This window comes from Narcine bancroftii, chromosome 8 (assembly GCF_036971445.1).
Source record: "Narcine bancroftii isolate sNarBan1 chromosome 8, sNarBan1.hap1, whole genome shotgun sequence".
In the NCBI taxonomy this organism is placed as follows: domain Eukaryota; kingdom Metazoa; phylum Chordata; class Chondrichthyes; order Torpediniformes; family Narcinidae; genus Narcine; species Narcine bancroftii.
The window spans coordinates 149,068,465-149,090,401 of NC_091476.1; the positions used below are offsets into that span (position 1 = coordinate 149,068,465).

The 21,937-nt window shown below is 42.2% G+C and overlaps 1 protein-coding gene across 3 annotated transcripts in view; it reads right to left on the minus strand.

Moving 5' to 3' along the window:
* LOC138741361 (syndecan-3-like) overlaps positions 1-21,937 on the minus strand; it is a 235,729-nt gene that overhangs the window by 17,260 nt on the left and 196,532 nt on the right. For all 3 annotated transcript variants that reach the window (XM_069895301.1, XM_069895303.1, XM_069895300.1), the window contains one exon: positions 6,012-6,123. In XM_069895301.1, coding sequence (XP_069751402.1) covers positions 6,012-6,123 — 112 coding nt within the window. The remainder of the gene's footprint in view (positions 1-6,011; positions 6,124-21,937) is intronic.

Here is a 21,937-nt window from a genome sequence, read left to right on the forward strand (position 1 = left end):
AGATTTATCGTCAGAGTACATACATGACATCACATATACCCTTGAGATTCTTTTTCGTGTGGATGAGACAAATTACCACTTGAGCACTCACTCGTGTTATGTGCACCTGTAATGTGTTTCTTGGTTACTCGGGGAAGGGTACCTTTGCCCATCTCCTTGTGCCAATCCTTCAGTGCCAAATTGCAGCGCCATTGTGAGAAAATCAGGTGGGGTATAAGAGTACTCTGCAGTGATGTCACCGCCTTTGGGAATGGTGGGGGTGAATAGGTAATGGAATGTGGGATGGGGAGAAAGCAGGTGGGATGGGCATTCAGTAAATTTCACCGAGAACAAATATCTGAGCAATTCCACTGCTTTCCTCAATCTTGGACACTTGGGAGCCTGCAGGATGGCAGCTGATGTTTCAAAATGCAAGGATTTAGAACCATGGAACCATAGAACAGCACAGAAATGAACCTCCTCAGCACTTCCAGTCTGTGCTGAACCTTTTTTTTGCCTAGTCCCACTGACCTGCACCCAGTCGATAGCTCTCCATACCTCTCCCATTCATGTACCTGTCCAAATTCTTCTAAATGTTAAAATTGAGCCCATATTCACCACCTCAATGTTCAAAGAACACTGGGAGATATTGCTGGAGTGCCAATGTCCCCTCTCTGAGTTACAAGGCAGGAAGCAAAAACATGGTTTATTACGAATAATGGAGGAGGGAGTGAAACACGGAAGTCTGAAGATGCCGTGATTGTAGTTAAAACACACAGAAATGCTGGAGAAATTCAACTGGTCTTGCAGTGTCCATAGATGGTAAAGATATATTACCAATGTTTCATACATGACACCTTATTCAAAGTATAAGCAAAGAACAGGAAGGCAGCAGAATAAAGACTGAAGAATGGGAGGGGGAGGAGCCCAGAACAAGAAAAGGTGTTAATTGGATATGATGAGGAGAGGTAAGAATTGCTTTTGGCTTTGTGAAAGGAAAGCAAGAGAGAGAGAGTGTGTGTGTGTGTGTGTGTGTGTGTGTGTGTGTGTGTGTGTGTGTGTGTGTGTGTGAGTGAGTGAGTGAGTGAGTGAGTGAGTGAGTGAGAGTGAGTGAGTGAGTGAGAGAGAGAGAGAGAGCGGGGGAAAAGGTAACAAGGGGAAGAAAAATGAGAGGCAGGGAACCAGAGGATGAGAACACTTTTGGAAAGTAAGAAAAAGTTTAATGAAATTGGAAGTCAGTTTTGGAACATGGGCCAGTGACAGTGAACTGGAATTATAGGTAAGTGGCAATTCCACTGAATGGTGGAACACTGCCAAGGGACTGAGTGGCATCCACCTGGAGTAATGTATAACAGCATAGGTGGTGGAAAAAATTCAAAATGTAAGATAATGTACATCACAGAGCGTTAACATCTGGCAGCCAGAGACCTCATTAAAGAGAAATTGCTACTTCTGTGCAATCTGGTCTTCTTACATCAATTAGGCACAGAAAAAGATTAAATTGAGAAATTGTGCTATTTGTAGCTGCTGTGTTACAGCTTTTGCAGAAGGGTCTACAACTGTCATCAGCTAACCACGGCCTCCCCTCTCCACTCCATCTCCCTCCTGCCCCATCCCCACACCATCCCCGGTGAGGAGCCTCTCACATTAAAGGATATTTCTGATTATATACATGGGCAGTAAATTCAGTCAAGCAGTTCAGTGTACCATAAATTTCCTTTGCTGTTTTGCATGAACATTCAAACGGTACTGATGATCCACTGTTTCTGTTGGCTAACCAGCAGATGAAGTATTGAGGATATTGACAGGCGAACAATGAAAAGGACAGCAGTGATAAGTCCAAGTGCTCTCTGCTGAGCAGTAATGCTGTCCTGCTAACCTATGTTCGGGGCTCTCAGGAGTTCTCACCAACAATAACCTCAATGACACTGAAACCAAGGAGCTGATTGTTGACTTCAGGAAGGGAAAACTAGATGTGTACGATCCAGTGATCATTGGGGGATCTACGGAAAACATGGAGACCAACCCCATCTGAGACAGAGAAGCAGAGGACAGTGACCACAGCGGAGGACCATTGAGGTGTTCTGCGGCTGAAGGAATCCCACAGGTTGGCAGGCTGTTGGAGACGCGAGATGAGGAACCTATGGAAGTTGCGGGCTGGTGAGGCAAGGGACTCTCATTAGGCAGAAGACTGCTGGTGAGTGGCTCAAAACTGGCTGATGGGGTACCAGGTATCGGAACTGGGATTTGCAGTTAATAGAGCTCATATAAGTTCTTGGGTGTCACTATCTTGGAGGATCTATCCTGGACCCAACACACTAATACCATTGTGAAGAAAGTACGTCAGCGTCTCTACTTCCTCCAGAGTTTGCGGAGGTTTGGTATGACATCAGAAACCCTGGCAAATTTCTATGTGTGTGGTGGAAAGTGTATGGTGGAAAATGTGCTGACCGGCTACATCTCAGTCTGGTATGGAGACACCAATACCCCCGAGTGCAAAGCCCTGGAAAAGGTAGCGTACACAGCCCATGACATCACAGGCAAAACCCTCCCCACCATCAAGAACATCTACGGAAATGCTGCCATCGGAGCGCAGCAGCAATCATCAAGAATCCTCGCCACCCAGCACATGCTCTGTCCTCGCTGTTGCCATTAGGAATGAGGTGTAGGTGCCACAAGGCTCATGCCATGAGGTTCAGGAACAGCTGCTACTCCTCCACCATCAGATTCCTCAACAAATCAATTGGACTCATTTAAGGACTTTTACTTTTGCACTTTGTTTTTCTTCTCCTCTCTGTATTGCACAGTCAGTTGTTTACATTTGTTTATTTGGCTACATATGTACATTGTGAAGTCTTTTTTTGCACTACCAATAAGTGGTAATTTTGCCTTGCCTGCAGGTAAAAGAATCTCAGGGTTGTCTGTGATGTCATGTATGTACTCCAACAATAAATCTGAAATCTGAAATCTAAAGGACTGACAAAGATTATAGAGTTGAAAGGGACCAGTTTAAGTTTCTTTAAATAAATTTTGTAACATGTTCATGACTATAAATTCTGTTATTTTATTCCTAATACAGTGAAAAGATTCATAGAGCGATTTGTAAAGCAGACATAGGATTCATATAATTAAATTCTAAGATGGGAGGGAAACAGTCAAAAGGTTGTGTGTCATACTGATGTGGGATTGTTGGGTAGCTTTATATAATTTCTTGTACCAGAATATCTGACATTAATCTTATTAATAGAGCTCAAATAAATTCCACTGATGAGGGCAGCAGATATTCCAATATTATAATGATTTAAATAGCTCTTAGTTTCAACACATGGAATGGAAGCCTTATTTTACTTCATGCACCATGCAAAAACAAAAGGCAGATCTGGTGTAATGGAGCACTGCCTCTGATGAGGGCCCGCAGAGAGTGGGGAGTGAAGACACAGTGCTTCCGCTTGGTCCAACCACTAGTCCAACTGCTGTTAGCTCTGTACAGACTTTGAACAGCCCATTAAAGGAGCAGACGGTAGTTTTATTTAAAATCCCGCGACTGCAGGGTCTGGACCCAAGATGGCAATGCCTGTGATGGGCAGCAGCCAAGAGGGGTTGCAGATTTTGGGGAAATGAAGGACTGGTGCAGGCCACCAGAAAACATGGAGACCAACCCCATCTGAGACAGAGAAGCAGAGGACAGTGACCACAGCGGAGGACCATTGAGGTGTTCTGCGGCTGAAGGAATCCCACAGGTTGGCAGGCTGTTGGAGACGCGAGATGAGGAACCTATGGAAGTTGCGGGCTGGTGAGGCAAGGGACTCTCATTAGGCAGAAGACTGCTGGTGAGTGGCTCAAAACTGGCTGATGGGGTACCAGGTATCGGAACTGGGATTTGCAGTTAATAGAGCTCATATAAGTTCTTGGGTGTCACTATCTTGGAGGATCTATCCTGGACCCAACACACTAATACCATTGTGAAGAAAGTACGTCAGCGTCTCTACTTCCTCCAGAGTTTGCGGAGGTTTGGTATGACATCAGAAACCCTGGCAAATTTCTATGTGTGTGGTGGAAAGTGTATGGTGGAAAATGTGCTGACCGGCTACATCTCAGTCTGGTATGGAGACACCAATACCCCCGAGTGCAAAGCCCTGGAAAAGGTAGCGTACACAGCCCATGACATCACAGGCAAAACCCTCCCCACCATCAAGAACATCTACGGAAATGCTGCCATCGGAGCGCAGCAGCAATCATCAAGAATCCTCGCCACCCAGCACATGCTCTGTCCTCGCTGTTGCCATTAGGAATGAGGTGTAGGTGCCACAAGGCTCATGCCATGAGGTTCAGGAACAGCTGCTACTCCTCCACCATCAGATTCCTCAACAAATCAATTGGACTCATTTAAGGACTTTTACTTTTGCACTTTGTTTTTCTTCTCCTCTCTGTATTGCACAGTCAGTTGTTTACATTTGTTTATTTGGCTACATATGTACATTGTGAAGTCTTTTTTTGCACTACCAATAAGTGGTAATTTTGCCTTGCCTGCAGGTAAAAGAATCTCAGGGTTGTCTGTGATGTCATGTATGTACTCCAACAATAAATCTGAAATCTGAAATCTAAAGGACTGACAAAGATTATAGAGTTGAAAGGGACCAGTTTAAGTTTCTTTAAATAAATTTTGTAACATGTTCATGACTATAAATTCTGTTATTTTATTCCTAATACAGTGAAAAGATTCATAGAGCGATTTGTAAAGCAGACATAGGATTCATATAATTAAATTCTAAGATGGGAGGGAAACAGTCAAAAGGTTGTGTGTCATACTGATGTGGGATTGTTGGGTAGCTTTATATAATTTCTTGTACCAGAATATCTGACATTAATCTTATTAATAGAGCTCAAATAAATTCCACTGATGAGGGCAGCAGATATTCCAATATTATAATGATTTAAATAGCTCTTAGTTTCAACACATGGAATGGAAGCCTTATTTTACTTCATGCACCATGCAAAAACAAAAGGCAGATCTGGTGTAATGGAGCACTGCCTCTGATGAGGGCCCGCAGAGAGTGGGGAGTGAAGACACAGTGCTTCCGCTTGGTCCAACCACTAGTCCAACTGCTGTTAGCTCTGTACAGACTTTGAACAGCCCATTAAAGGAGCAGACGGTAGTTTTATTTAAAATCCCGCGACTGCAGGGTCTGGACCCAAGATGGCAATGCCTGTGATGGGCAGCAGCCAAGAGGGGTTGCAGATTTTGGGGAAATGAAGGACTGGTGCAGGCCACCAGAAAACATGGAGACCAACCCCATCTGAGACAGAGAAGCAGAGGACAGTGACCACAGCGGAGGACCATTGAGGTGTTCTGCGGCTGAAGGAATCCCACAGGTTGGCAGGCTGTTGGAGACGCGAGATGAGGAACCTATGGAAGTTGCGGGCTGGTGAGGCAAGGGACTCTCATTAGGCAGAAGACTGCTGGTGAGTGGCTCAAAACTGGCTGATGGGGTACCAGGAATCGGAACTGGGATGCAAGAGGGTGGCAATGGCACTGAAGGTTTCCTAATCGTGTTGAGGTTCAGATCTGGAGCTCAAGTTGCCGATGACTTGGACTGGATCCACAAACACTCTGTGACTCTGGGGGATCTTTTTTTTTGCTTCTCTTTCTCTGACTGTAAGAACACTTCAGGGAATTTCTGCCAATGGTGAATCTGTCTTCCTTACAGCAGACAAAAGTAATTTCATGTAATATGACACTGTTTTTATTACATGACAATAAATTTAATCTTGAATCTTGTAAGGTCATTTTTAAATTTCTTTATTCTTTGTCTAAAATGATTTAAATGTTAAGAAGTCATCTTAAACAGTACGTATATGAAATGAAAACACTTTGTGAGGTAGTGTACCACTAGAAAGAGACAGACAGGTGTAAAGCACTTTGCAATCAATGGGGGTTTGTTGGTGGTGTTCCATGTTAGGGCAATTGAAGTCATGGAGATCAATATTCTACAGATTCATTCTGCAACACGTGGTAAACAATTACAACTTACATCCTGATCCTCCAGAACCAGAGTAAAGTCCTTCATCTTCATCATCTGATCCTGATCCTTCCAGATCTGTCAATGTTGCGAGGTCCTGTGTTTGTCTGGATGTGCGATACATCTGTAATACAAGAGACAATTTGACGGATTTAAAATTATACTTAATTTGAACAACAAGGTTAGATACAGCAAACGTCTGCTGGCAGGAAAAATGGATCTAAGCTGATCTAATGTAACCAATTCTGTTTACACTGTAACATTAGATGAGAACTATAACCTTTAACACAAGTGATCAAGGATAAATCTCAAAACCCATGTTTTTTTTCCATCTTTGCTTTGTATTAATATTGCCTTTGATACTTCACAAAGCTCACAGAGAACGGTGCAAAAATAAGCTAGAACTCACTACCAGACTGAAGTGCACCACCGGTGGAAATATAACTGGACCACTTTGTGCAAAGCATTCAAAATCAAGCACTTCCTCAAAAATGTTTAACAACACTACTTTGACCTGTGACTCCTTTCGGCCAATAAGAGGATTAGATCTCATCTTTAAGCCCACAAACTCTGAGGGTAATAGTAATGGTGCTGGATTGATGGTTTCCACACCCACTTGTGTTGACTTGCTCAACAGAGTCAACACTCTACAAAACTTTCCAGAGCTCCGGGATGAATGAATTGCTGCTGGGAGCTTCTGTTATCTTATACTCCTCTGAGGATGCTCTAAGAATTAAGCTAGTTTGTTTGATCACCCAGAATGTTAGTGAACACATTCTGAAAGCATCTGTTTTTTTTTAAAATGCTGATCTCTAACCCTCGATCTCTAACTCAAGAGTTTAGAAGGATGACTCTTTCAACATTTTTACAATTTTGACAGGGTGGGAAGTAATATTTTCCTTGGCTTGGTCTCACAGTAAGAGATCAATCATTCAGGTCAAAGATAGGAAAAAAAATGGTCTTCAACCAGAGCTTCATGAATCTTTGGAATTCTTTCTGTCCAATAAGGCTGTGGAGGCTTAGTTGTTCCGTTTATTCTATGCAGAGATCAATGATCATTGAATATTAAGGGAATCAAGAGCTCCTTTCACATTGGCACCTTGTCCTAGTAATTAACGGCCAATATTCTGGTTAAGAGCCCAATATGAAAGCTGCTTAATCGGCACACAGGTGTCAAATCATGTTGGGGATGGACCGCCTAGGTTGGTTGTATCATCACCGGGGTTATCTGATGCCTGTGTGCTGATTAGTTCAGTGTGAAAGGGACACGGACTATCCAGGGACCCATTGATGACATTTTTTTGCGTGAGTGCAGGAACGTGAACGAAGCAAAAGATTAAAAAGAAGGTATAAACTTTGCCGATGTATATAAAGTTTTATTAACTTCTAAAGGACCTTGGGAAAGTCGCAGCGGGGGGGGGGGGGAAGAGAGAGAGAGAGAGAGAGAGAGAGAGAGAGAGAGAGAGAGAGAGAGAGAGAACAATGGCAGACCTTCCCTCCCAGAATTCCATGCAGCAGAGAAACCCCTCCAGGAGTGCTCCGTGCATATAGTCCTTTCTCTGCCGCACAGAATTCTGGGAGGGCAGGTCTGTCATCGCTCTTTCCCATTGTCTTTATAAATTGTGCAGCTATGTGTTTTATATCAGTTTCCCACGCTCTTTTATAAAATTATAAAGGTTTATATAGGTCAGCACAATAACAGGGGTTGAAGGGCTCTTATGTTATAATTAGGCATGATCAATTTTGTTCAAATACAAAATCAGGATATAGGGCAGGTCCACCATCACTTGATGTGTCACTCAGATGTCACCAGTGGAGGATAGACACCCCCCCCCCCGCCTATCCCCAAGGATGCTTGTGATATGTGTGAAAGGACACAGAAAACCAGTTAACAGTGGTCTGGTGTGAATGGCAAATACAGCTTCTTTTACCGGTTCATTGAACGGCTAATTTACTGGTTAGCCAGCGTGTAAAGAGCTATGGATTCAGAGTTTCAGCAGATCAAGGTCAAAAAAAAAACTGGCGATGGGGACAGGCATGAAGGGCACAAAGAAATACTTTTGTTTTATAAGCCCCTTGTTAGTACTTTATTAAAATACTTCTGTACATTTTTATTATTTTTCATCAATTTACAGCCTGGAGAATTTACAACTGGTTTACTCATTGGTAGTTTGACAGGGCAATGAAAATGGTTCCTTTTTTTTTGATAAATCTATTTCCAGCCACATTGATCTAACTGCATCTGGTTGCTTTTCAACACATTAATACATTCCTGAGTAATTTTTAAAAAAAAGATTAGGTTGTAAAATGTTACCCGATGATTCGGGCTCTTGTCAGATTTAGTGTTTTGATTATGGAGATGATGAGAGTTTATTATCATATACATGAGCACAACGTACAGATGTCATGAAATTCTTGCTTGCTGCAGCTTCCCTGGTAATCAATTAACACAATGTACCACAAGGCAATAAAAAGATAATAAATATAAAAGGATAAATATTCACAGTTGCAGCAGTGCAAAAAATGTATTTTCCAAATGAAATGCTATCTTGTCCACAACATTTGCACATTTAGCTGCATCAGTGGTGTTCCCACATGCATTGACTTCAGAGATCATATGCTTGAACATAATTGCTAAAAACTGCAATAATAAAAAATGACACATTAAAAAGAGTAAGTTATGGAATATGGAAAATCCTCCTGAAATCCACATCTATCACTTGTGATGTGCCAGATAATGAAGAGATCAAATGCAGTGTAATTAAACACATATCATGGCTTTTATTAGCAGAAACTCAGTAGTACAATAATGAATGATAATGGGTGCGTACACAGTTCTAGTCAAGGGGAGTGCACTTGGTGGTAGAGATAATCCACATCCAATGCCAGTAGTGCAGACTAAGCATAGTGAGAGATTGACAGCATGACACTGATTTACCACAACTTGTTGCCTTGGCAATCTGGTGGTGGGCCTTCCGTTGTATACAGTGTGGTACTGCTCCTCCTGCTAGGTTGCATGGGCTCTGGGATTTATGCTGGAGATTCTATCTCAGTCAGGACAACGTATGACACGGAAGGGAATATTGGAGATTGTGGTTTATCCACATCCCGGGTAAACCTCACTTGGTTTGGCAAGCCTTGTCAGAACTGTCCACTACTTTGGTGACTCAACCATTAGACACAAGTGGCTTTGGGAATTGGATGTTGGGCTTCTTTCTGAAGAATCACAAATTGAAATCCCCTGCCTCGATTAACATTCAGGTGTGACAGGGACACATCTGGAGTGCCATCTGGTACAGTCACTTATTCTAGTGACATCAAAGGCAAACATGATAACAGGGAGCCAGACAGCCATCTCCCACTAGTCCATTTACACCAGGACTGACAGGAGCCCTTAAAGACATGTTTTTTATTCACCAAAAATATACTTTATTCACAATAAATTGTTTGCAAAAGGAAAACTGTACAGAATCTGTTTCCACTTTTACCTTAATATCCATACATTTTGGTCAATGTGCCTTGTTACATTCGATTCCATTTACACCATTACCACACAGTGGCACCTTGTCGCTTCTCCTACCTCTGTTGTTTGAGGGACTTCTCCTCGGTCTCAGCCCCTCAATACCGGGTAATAGGAGGTTTCTAGACTGTGGTTCTTTCCCACAGGGCCCTCGTGTTTGGTGTACCAAGCCTCAGTGCGAAAACAAGAGCCCCTGGTAGGCGCCAACTAATTGTTGATACAATCCAGCTTTTCAAAGCACAGGCTTAATCTGCTGTGTTTGCTAGCACATTCACTCACCTTATACATTCTGGCAGTAACAAAAGAAACAAAAAATGCAACTACTTAGGCAATTTAATTTTGGACAATACACTTAATTCATCAACCTGAAATACTCAGCAATAAAAATACAATGCTGGAGCAACTCAGCTGGTCAAAGAGTGTACTTTATGTAGCAAAGAGAAAGATACATAACCAACATTTCAGGCTTGAGCCCTTCATCTTACCTTGATGCAGACATTTGTGTTTTACTGCTATCCCCAGTGACAGCCTTGTAACCACCAATACTTAATACCAGTGTGGTACAACTCCCAATGCCATACCCTGACACTGCAATGCCTGTAAAGGAACTGCTAGCTGTTGTCAGTTGAACTGAGCATCAGACAATTTTCCACTCACACATCAATGACATCTAAATATGAGATATCTCCAAGCAGTCCTCCAGCCAGTGATTGGCTACTCGAGGCTGGGAAAGTAACATCAGATCTGATTTTTTCAATTCCATTTTCATCTTAAAGGAGAGCTCAATCTAAATTTATGACTCAGACAGAGCAGGTTGACTGTGTTGAAGTCTAAATTAGGTGGCAGAATGCAAAATGAGCGAACAGGTGAATTTTCCAACAACTTCCTCTGCAGCTGGATAACATTCCAGAGGGATTGCACATTATCCCATAATTGCACTATAAAATACCAGGTGGTCAGTGGCTGCCTGAAGCTGTTTGATATGGGCTTGGGAGTCAATCCTTGTTTTTTTTTAAGAAAAGTATGGCTTCTGATTATTTCTTTAAAACTAACCAATATTTCTGCAGCCCTTGTCAGAAGCTTGGGTTCATCTTGTGAAAAGTATCCCATCTTCGTGATTTGAGATGTGGACCAGGTTCTAACCATTTCCACAAGTCAGACTGTTGTTCATTGACCGCACCTCAGTGTTTAACACTGCCATAGCTGCTAAACTAATAATCAAACTTAGGGGTATGGGACTTCGTTTCTCCCTTTTCAATTTTATTCTCAGCTGTCTCATCAGAAAGCAACATCACTTCCTCCTCGCTGACTATCAACACAGAGGTACCTCAAGTCTGCATGATTAGTCCCCTACTCTACTCAAAGTTTGAAGTTCAAATTTATTGTCAGAGAACATACATGATATCACATACAACCCTTACGTTTTTTTTCCTGCAGGCCAGGCAAAATTTCTAATCATTGGGAATTGATTGGTAAATTATCGGAGACTCTATTCCCTCTAAATCCATAATGAATCAGCTTGGTTCAGTTCCAATGCCATCTATAAACTCGCTAACGGTAACAATATTGGAACATAGGTTGTAGATTGAGAATCTGGTTGTGTGATGCCAGAACAATAACCTTGCATCAAGGAAAGCCCAAATAACTCATTTTGGACCCAAGATTTCATACACCTGACTTTAGTGGCAGTGGTGGAGAGGGTTAGTAGCTTCAAGTTCCTGAGAACCTACACATCAGAGGACTTTTATATGTGTTGAAGTATCCTGAAGAGTTGATTAGGAAACTCGGGTGCCCAAGGAACACAGAAATCTGTAGAAAGTGGCAAACCTGGACAAGTTAATCACAGGCACTGACCTTCAATCCATTGAAGAAATCTGCCTCAAGAAGAATCCCCATCACCCTGGTCATGCTTTTTTCTTCCGGTAGAAGGTGCAGAAGCCTGAAGTCTGGCACCTCTCAGTTCAAAAATATTTTTGTTCCCAATGGATATCAACCTCTTCAACTTTCCCATATTACTCTAACTGCAAAAATACCTCAGGACCAAAGATTCTGTCTGCATTATTGTAGCATCATATTTTTTGCACCAACTGCAACTATCTTATATTTATTATCTTTTGTTTTCATTCATATAGTGTTAATTTATACCCATTGTTTATCAGTGCATTTTAATCTGTGTAACTACAGCAAGCAAGGATTGCAGTGTGTGTAGAACGTAGAACATTACCGTACAGTGCAGACCCTTTGGGTCTTGATGTTGAGCCGATGTATATATAGAGTATTCCGACCAATAAAATAAAGTACTACACCCTTCCTACCTCATAATCCTCTATTTTTCATTCATCCATGTGCCTGTCTAAGAGTCTCTTAAATGCCCGTAATGCTTCAGCCTCCACCACCATCCCCGGCAAGGCATTCCAGCCACCCACAGCTCTCTATGTAAAAAGAACTTGCCCCTGATATCTCCCCTAAACTTCTCTCCCTTCACTTTGTACCCATGTCCCCTAGAGTTTGCAATTCTTGACCGGGAAAAAGGCACTGGTTGTCCACCTTATTTATGCCTCTTAGAATCTTGTAGACCTCTATTAAGTCTCCTCTCATCCTTCTGCGCTCGAAAGAGAAAAGTCCCAGCTCTATTAACCTTGCCTCATAATACTTATTTTCCACCCCATGAAACCTCTTGATAAATCTCCTCTGCACCCTCTCCATAGTTTCCACATGCTTCCTTTCATGAGGTGACCAGAACTGAACAAAATACTCTAAGTGTGGTCTCACCAAAGACTTGTAGAGTTACAACATGACCTCTTGACTCTTGAACTCAATCCCCCTATTATTGAAGTCCAACATCCCATAGGCCTTAACTATCCTATCAACCTGCACGTCAACTTTGAGAGATTTGAACATTGTACTAAAATATATGTCAATCAACTCTCCTTATCTTTAGATCTAGAGCAATTCCTTAGCCATCAGGATGGTTGACAATCAAGGTTATTTCTTGGAACTTTGGGATAAATATCAGTCTTGACTAATTTCTCAGTCATCATCTTAAATAACAATCTAGACACATTTCTGAGACTTTGGGATGGGTATCAGATTCATCTATAGTAACCACCAATGATTGGAATAGACAACAATCTGGATTAAATAAACCCTCAGTTATTTAGATGAGCGGCTGTCTAGACCAGCTATGCTCAACCTTTATTTGATTATGACCCTCTTAGGAGTCTGCTCAAAGTTTATGGGGCCCCTTCCCTGTGAAGCAATCAAGTTTTGTTGATTTCTTCCATACTTCTCTCCTACTGACTACATTAAAAAAAAATGAATTTTGTTAATGATTTCAATCCGTGAACCCCTTAAATGTGCTGTGGCCCCCAGGGGGCCCCCCATTAAGAATGACTGGTCCAGGTTCACTGCACCCTCAAATGCCGGTCTAATCTACAAATCCACTGCAGGGTATTTATTATCTTCTCACCACTATCTATTAACTCATTTTGTGGAATTCACTTCATAATGCTCACATATAAATTCACTGCACCACATGAATCAGAGGTGAACAAATTATTAAATAAGGTTAAGGAATTATTATTTGTGAAAAGACAGTATATTCTGACTGAGCATGTAGCAGGAATGCAAGGCTGTGCGGCACAACTCCCTTCCAGTGATCTCATTATTTATGTTGAATCTTATAACAGGATTTTTTCCCACAGTCTGGGAGCAAAGTAAAATTGTTCCCTGTAACACATCATCTTAATCAATCAAAAAAGTATATACATAATGAATGGAGTTTTTACAGTTTTAGTTAAATTCGCTCCAATTCCAAGTTTAACACAGGGTGGGACAAGATTGTGTTTGAGGTATATACCATATATTTGAACTATGTAATACAATTAAGATTGGCTGTGTCAGATTAAAGAAGCATTATTTTTATTACTTTCATGTCAGATGGCCTTGCCTATAATCTACTGTAAATTTTCCTCAAATTACCAGTGAAGGGAGTCCACAAACACTGATAGGATATGTTTTCATTCCATCACTTCTAATTACACTAATGGCAGGGGTGGTAAAGTGAGGGAAGGATGTCTGGAATACATTGATGCACAGGATTATAAAGCCCAGGAGCACATTTGGGCCATTGTCCATGTGCAATTCGCTTAAGGTCCATACCCCTGCTCTTCCTGACAGGCCTGCAATCACCTTTTCAAATATTAATGTAATTCCCTTTCAACTATTTCCTTTGAATCTGCCAGCAAACAATTCCAAGATCATAACTCACTTGGTAAACACATTTCTGCTAAGCACTGCTCTGCTGCTTCTGCTGTTTGATATTATAACTGTATTCTTTGGTCGATAGCCCTCATGCAAGTGGAAAATACTTCTTTTGTCCTCTATCAGAACTTTTCATCATCTTGAACACTTTTCCCCTTGAGCCTTGCTGCTTTGTGTAATGTACCCTGAAGATGTGCTTCCATTGGACCTATCAGCTTTCCCTCGTACTTTATCCCAAGTATGCTGGAAGCTTTTTATTTGCACTGGAGATTTGACCTTAAGTCCATGCCCTTCCAACTCACACCAATATGAAGTCAGGATTTCCTCTTTACTTCCTTTGGTTTTGAGGTCAAATGCAATGCTCGCACTTGAGATCACTTCAGAAGAGAGTCATTGTTCCAATACCACAGTTACACTTCTGATGAGGTGACTGGACTCTTAACTGGGATGTGGTGAGAGACCTGCACATACAGAAAGGAGACTGAAAACTTGGCTGACTAGTATTCTAACCACAACTTCACACTCCATGTCACTAAAACCTAGGAGCTGACTGTGGACTTTAGGAGGGGAAAACCAGAGTGATCATTTGGGGATCAGAGGTGGAAAGAGTGAGCAAATTTAAATTCCTCAGAGTCTCTTGGAGGACCTTTTCTGGACCCAACACATGAATGTCACCATGAAGAAAGGACATCAAGGCCTCTACTACTTTAGGAGTTTGCAGAGGTTTGGTATGACATTGAAAATTTTGGCAAACTTCTACAGCTGTGTAGTGTAGAGGGTGCTTTCCAGGGGCATCAGTACCTCTGAGCCCTGCAAAAAGTAATGGACACATCACAGGCAAAACTCTCCACACCACTGAGAAAATCTATGTGGAACATTGCCATCGGAGGGCAGCAGCAATCAGCAAGGATCCACACCATGCAGGATAAGTTCGGTTCTCACTGCTACCATCAGGAAAGAGGTATCGTTGCCACAAGACTCACACCACCAAGTTCAGGAACAGTTGTTAATCCTTCACCATCAGACTCCTGGACAACAAACTCAACCAGAGACTCATTTATGGACCCTTATTTTGCTCATTATTTATTATTTATTATTGAACCTTTATTTTCTGCATTTTGCACATCTTTCTTTGTTTACATTTCATTCTTTTGTATACATATCTTTTCTTGAGTACAGTTCACACTGTTGATAAGTAGAAATTCTGCCTGGCCCACAGGGAAAAGAATTTCAGGGCTGTATGTGATATCATGTATGTACCTTGACAATAAATGTGAACTTTGAGACCTGTACATCTGGAATCAACAGCATTGTGGAATGTAAAATAGTTGACAAAGCATGTTTCTTACACACCTTACAGTTAAATCCTCAGCTTTCCTATTAACTGGAAAGGTTGCAGGGTTGGGATTTTTATTCCCTGTAGTGTCAGAGGATGAGGGGAAATTTGTGAGAAGTATACAAAATTATGAGGGGTACAGATAGGGTAAATGCAAGCAGGCTTTTCCCAATGAGGTCAGGTGAGACACGAACTCGAGGACACAGGTCAAAAGTGAAAGGTGAAATGTTTAAGGAGAATGTTTAAGAGGTGGATGAGTGTTTGAATACCACATTTAAAAGAAAATTGGCTAGGTACATGGATGGAAGGGGTATGGAGGGCTATGATCTGGGCCAGATCAATAGGAGTAAGTAGAAAAGTGGTTTTGCACAGTTGATGGGCTGAAGGGCCTGTTTCTCTGCTGCAATGTTCTATATGGTTCTAAGCCCACAAAGCCCCTTTGCCAATGTAGAATGAAAGTTACCAGCATCAACAACAAAGATTTCTCTGCATATGACAAAACACCAGTTGCCTCATGATAAACGAGAGTTACATAGTGCAGGCAAACATGGAACTTGATCCCAGCATTCATTCACAGAGGAGATGACCCAAGGAGTTTTCAAGATGTTGAGACAATTTCCATCACACTGGAATTTGGGCTTGGGTGCATTTCAAAAATCTGCAGGAAATCATCCAGAACTTTAGCTGGATTTCCTTTTTAGGCAATTTCTCCTTCCAAAGTTCCCTACTTGCAATGCATGAAAAATACATGGAAAGATGTGCAATTCTATAGTGTATTTCATGATGTGAAAATGTTTTTATAGCCAATGAAGAACTTCCACATACAGTTGCTGTTTCATGAAACAAGGCAATAAAATAAAAAGCTGATATTCTGATGTCTGAGATATAAATATTGGTCAGGACACAAGGGTACCTCTTCAAAATAGTGACAAGGCATCTTTTACGAGCTTGGAAGAGTAGACATGCCTCAGATTAGCATTTAATCCCTCACACTGGACTGGTGTGTCAGCCAAGTTAACAAAGTGATTTCTCTTCATCAAGGTTTGAACCCTTTCCCCACCATTGAGAAAATCTACACGGAAGGCTGCCATCGGAGGGTAGCAGCAATTATCAAAGATCCAAACCACCAGGACATGCTCTGTTTTCGCTGCTGCCATTAGGAAAGAAGTACAGATGCCATAAGACTAGTACCACCAGGTTCAGGGGCTGCTACCCCTCCACCATCTGACTCCTAAACAACAAACTCAATCAGGGACTTATTGAAGGACTCTTATTTAACATATTATTTATTACTAATTTTTTTTTTACTGTATCAGTTTGTTTACATTTCTCTCTTTTGTATATTTATCTTTTTCTTGAGTACAGTTTACAGTTGCCAATAAGTAGAAATTCTGCCTGGCCCGCAGGAAAAAGTATCTCAGGGTTGCACATGATGTCACATATGTACTCTGACAATAAATCTGAACTTTAAACATTGAACTTTGAAATGACAGCCTCAGGGATAGAGAACACACTCAGCTGAATTCTGGCTGCCGTCTTGGGTGGGTATAAAGGAAGTCACTGCATTTGTTTGATTAAGTGTAGGTGCTTTCTCTGTCCGATGACCTGACCAATACTTCTCCCTTCACCTCATCACTAAGAATGGTTGATGTCACCTTGCTGTTTATACATCCTTGTTGGACTGTGTGTATTACATTATTTGGCTCACCACACTTCAAAGCACTTAAATGGTTGTGAAGCTCTTCAGGATGTTCTGAAAGCCACCACTGAAATGCCAGTTCTTCCATATTTTATTTCCATTGTGTTTCATATTATTTAAGTAATTAGTGGAGCAAAATGTTGGAATGATTCACAGAGCCGGAATAAATTAGAGATAAGAAGTAGATTAGGTTGAGCAAGTAGAACTGTGCAAAAACTTATCCATCTCAAGATAGATCACCAAATGCTGTGGCTCTAAACTCTCCATGGAACTGCTGTCTTGCACCACTTAAATCAGGAGCACTTCACAAAGCATTTTCAAATTTAAAATGTATTATTTACTCCAAGTCCAGATGATTGTTTGGATAGCTTCCAAATTACATCGGATTTCTTATTTTTAGAAGGCTGGGAATATTACAGGAGTTATGTCTGCTTATGTTATTTCAGCTTTCGATCCTTTATGGATATTGACCTCTCTTTTTTTTGTTTGTTTCTGACCATTCACATGTCAATATAAACATACCAATTAGGAGAAGGAGGGGCCCACTCGGGCCTTTGAGTCTGTACCACCAGTCTTTAAGAGCATCTCTGATCCAATTGTGAGCTCAAATCTGTTGACTCACAGTAGCCTTTTACCCCTAACCAATCAAGCAACAACAGTAAAACCCCTGTTATCCAGAGTTCAAGCCACAAAATAGCAAAAAAAATCAGAGAATTTTAAAAATTAAAATAAATAAGAATAAAATAATAGGTTAAAAAATACACTTTAAAATGGTCAAAGTAAATATTATACCTTTGGAGAAGATGGGAGCAAATATTCAGCCAACAGTGCCTTGGTTGAGCTTTGCTTGAAGCAGCTGTTTGAATAAAGTAGTTTTTGAATAAAATGGCATTGCCCAGATGAAGAGCTGGATCATGCCACTTGCCATTGGGGTGACTCTCTTAAAGTATCTCCTTATCACTGCTTAGTAAGAGTCGTTCTGATCAGACACTTTATCTATCAACTTGGGGGAGGATGGGGTCTGGGAGGTTAATTATGTATTATTGTTCAACTTTTGGGCGGCTCTGTGGATGGGGAGGAACCTGGAGATGCAGTGACAATTAAATATTTTCAAAGAATGTGATTGAAAATAAAGTAAAATGCTTTAAGGTTTATATATTCATGCAAGTGAAGTTTGTTCAATGTAACCACAGTATAATATTTTTGTCTTTTAAACTGTTTATTCTTAATGCTAATGCATTAGTTAGACATTGCAAGAGTAAATCTCAAGCAACCAGAAAATGCACTTATCTGGGATCTACCAAGCCCCGTAGAGGCTGGCTACCAGGGGTTTTTACTGTATCCATCATTAGCCCAGATTCCCAACATCAACCAACAGCACATGACTGATAAGTACCCCTGGTATATGGTGGGGACAGAAAATGGTGGTCAATAGTAAAATACAAAAGTCTGCAGACACCATGGTTGAAGTAAAAACACAATACTGGAGAAACTCAGCAGGTCAAACAATGTATTATATATAGCATAGATACATAACATTTTGGGCTTGAGCCCTTCATCAAGGAAATGAAGTTATTGTTATTGTTTGTCATGGAAGTTAATCGTGGTCAATAGCCATGCCAACACTCTTCAAGCAGGTTTCTACTATTTGGACAAAAGACCTCAATATACATTGCCAGAGAATAAAACTAAAAAAAATGTCCAGTTTCCTAAGTTTATCCCATTTATGATTCTCTGTTCCCAAGAGCCCTGCTGTGGTCAGATATCAAGCAGGCTCTCATCATGTGAAGGTCACTGATGTTGTTCAGTAATCTGCCTCTGGGTGGCGCAGAGCATTATCTGCCAAGCTGAGTAAAACACGAAAGTCCACAGATGCTTTGATCGTAGTAAATACATAGAAGTGCTAATAAACTCAGCAGGTCCCGCAGAGGAGACAAGCCTCTTTCACGCCGCCAAATATGTGTGGATTAAACTGACCAATTTAGCAGGCCCGTAGCAGGTAATCTGGCAGAGTGAAAGGTCCCAACCAGGCATGGAGAATAAAAATCAACCGGGCTCTGACTCTTGGTATGGGTGAGTGTCAGACCCTGGCCGAGTTAACTTGTTAATCACTCTGTGGCATTGTGAATGGTCTAATCGACTTAGCGGGTACCATTGGTGCCTTTGGGCTTGCGTCAGTCTGGCAGTTATATTTCACAGCGCACTGGCCACACTCAGACAGCCCCACCGAAAGCGCTGGCCATGTTATGAAATATATCTGTGCAATCGGCAGGGCTGTCAGAGCGCGGCTGATTGCGCTGTGAAGTATAACTGAGTTTTAAACTGCAAGAATAAGAATAAGTAATACACCAATACTGGAACCCTTCATCAGGACTGAGAGTGGATGAGAGCATGAGCTGAGGGTCTACGAGAGGCAGTGAAGTGTCCGGGCCCTAGTACTGGCAAGGATGTGTCTGCCTCCATGCCGTGCCAGCACCACACCTCATGCCTAGTTTTGGCTTCACCCGATTCCTTCCAATTACTTGGGGGTGGGGAAGGTCGTTCTCCACAGTCCCACAGTGTGGGATGGCAGACATGTCATCTGTCTTGGCTGGAGATGGGGAGTGGCGTTTTGGAAAGACCCTCTCTCCCCACCTCACACATCCAACTCCATCAGGTGGTCAGAGCAGAGTGGACATGATGGCAGAGGAGAGCTCTGCCCTGCCCTGTGTGACATGTCACAGCTTTCACCAGCGCCATGTTTGACCTGCCCCATCCTACCCACACAAGGCCTGAATCCCACAAATTAGACCACCCTCCCCTGAACTTGACTCCTGCAGAATAAGTATTGTAGACATGAAAGGAAGAGAAAGACATGGTCTGGAATTATGATGGGAAATCAAAAGGTTAAAAACATTTAGGAGGTTGGGCAGCATATGTGGAGAGAGAACCCCAGATCGTTGAGCTGAAATGCTCACGCTACTCTCTCTCTCTCTCTCTCTCTCTCTCTCTGCAGAGGCAGGCGGGCTGATCTGCTGAGTGTTCCCAGCAATTTCTAATGGCAAGGTTTAGGAGATGAACAATGTCTCTCATGTCTCATCCCCGCCAAGGTGAATGAAGGCTCCGCCATCACCACAACCAGAATCATCTTCCCTCTTGCCCTATGATGTTTCCGCTCCCCCATCTCGGGAATTTCTCAGGGTTGAGCTGGGATGGCGATGCACCGCCTGCACTCTCCCTGCTGCCTGCATCCAGACCACAGGAACTTCCAGCCAGTCGGAGCTCACCCAAGACCCCACAATCTGAGATGACCTTTCAGCTGGACTGAATGAGTACCATCATCCTGTTGATAAAGGGGTTATTAGTGGCGCTAGATAATAATAGCCTGCTGCACAATGATATTAGTGCTATTAAATTTAATTATTTAGTATCTGCCTGGTTCTCTGCACCCTGCTAATTCTCTCAGCAGAACAGGCAGACATCTACTGATAGTGCCTGAACTTTCATAGAGGTCATGAATTCCCCTTCCCTAAAACAGCACCATTCCTCATGGCCTGGTTCATTGTAACAGGGTTACAAAAGGTTTTTAACAGGGAGAAGCAGTCTCCCTTGCTCTCTCCTTTGCTCCCCCCACCCCCTCATGTTTAAAGCCTCTGTGCCTGCCATGTGATTAGCTGCGCTGTGAAATATAACTGTGCAATCAGCGGGATTGTCAGAGTACCATATGTAATACGTCACTCATGACATCACCGCTGGAGGTGGGACCTCCCTTAAAATCCCAGATTCTTGATGAGCCAGGTTCAGTGGGAAAGGCTGCAGGGTGCAGCAGGCCCGGTAAGTTTACCCGTTTCCTAGGAAGGTTGGCAGTGCGAAAGGGGGTAAAGCTATATCACTGATGTTTCAGGCCTTAGCCTTTTGTCAAACCCATACATTGATGAAGGCCTCAGACCTGAAATGTAGGTTAGATATCTTTGCCTTCTATTGATGCTGTGAGACCTACTGAGTTTCTCCAGCATTTTGGAACCAGAATCTGAGTCAAAATTTATTGCCATGAACAAGTCACAAAATTCATTGTTTTGTAAACCACCTCACAAAAATAAATAAAATTAGTGCATGAAAAGTCAAAGTCTGTGGTTTATTAATCATTCAGGAATCTGATGGCAGCAGGAAAGAAACTGTCCTGTGCCACTGAGTGCTCATCTTTGGGCTCCTGTACCTTTGTCCCGATGGTAGCAGAGTAAAAGAGTGTAGCAGAGCAGCACTTTTACCTATTATCTGCCAGGCTGCACCTCGCAAGGAGACTGCTGCTCTTCTGGGGCATCATTCCCACATCCAGATGTCCCCACGCACCTGGCAGTTCCTGAAATACTTTGGTGGCAGAAGGACAATTCATGTAAAACAACCTCGCACAAAGAGCGATGTTATCATGACCAGGTAAGTCAGGTGTGGGGTAAACTGAAGTGAATTTTGAATTGAACTTATTGTCATGTTTCCTGAAATAGAGTGAAAAACATAGTTTTACATGTCATTTTCTTCGATCTACATTCAGCTTCTCTTTTCTTGAGCAGCTATCAGATACTATTTATTGTCATGTAATAAAACAGAAATGTAGTATTACATGAAATTGCTTTTAGCTTGCCATAAGTCAGACAAAGATTCACCATCAACATTCCCCGGAGCCCCTTACAGTCAGAGAAAGAGAGGCAAAAGGGAGTCCTCGCTGAGTCACCGAGTGTCCGTAGATTAATCTCCACAGCCTCTCCAGCCTGAACCCAGATCCAAGACTTGGACACAATGAGGAAGCTTCAGCATCCAGCCCTCGGTACCTGTTCCATTACCTTGTTCTCATGACCCAGTCTCCAGCAGCCCACGGCCTGGTGTGAGTCCTTTGACCTTAATTCACCAGTAGCTCACTCCTGTGTGGGTTCCTTGCTCACAAGTCTGCAACAACTCATTGCGTCAATGTGTTCTACAGCTGTTAAGTCATTCGCAGATTCACTGTCCCGTAGGGTCATCTCCTCTGCTTCTCCTTCTCAACAGGAGGTGTTCTCCCTGTTGCTGGTCCATTATGCTGCTCCCCGTGAATCTGCAACCCCTCGTGGCCGCTGCCCAACACAGGCGCCACCAACCCAGACCCTGCG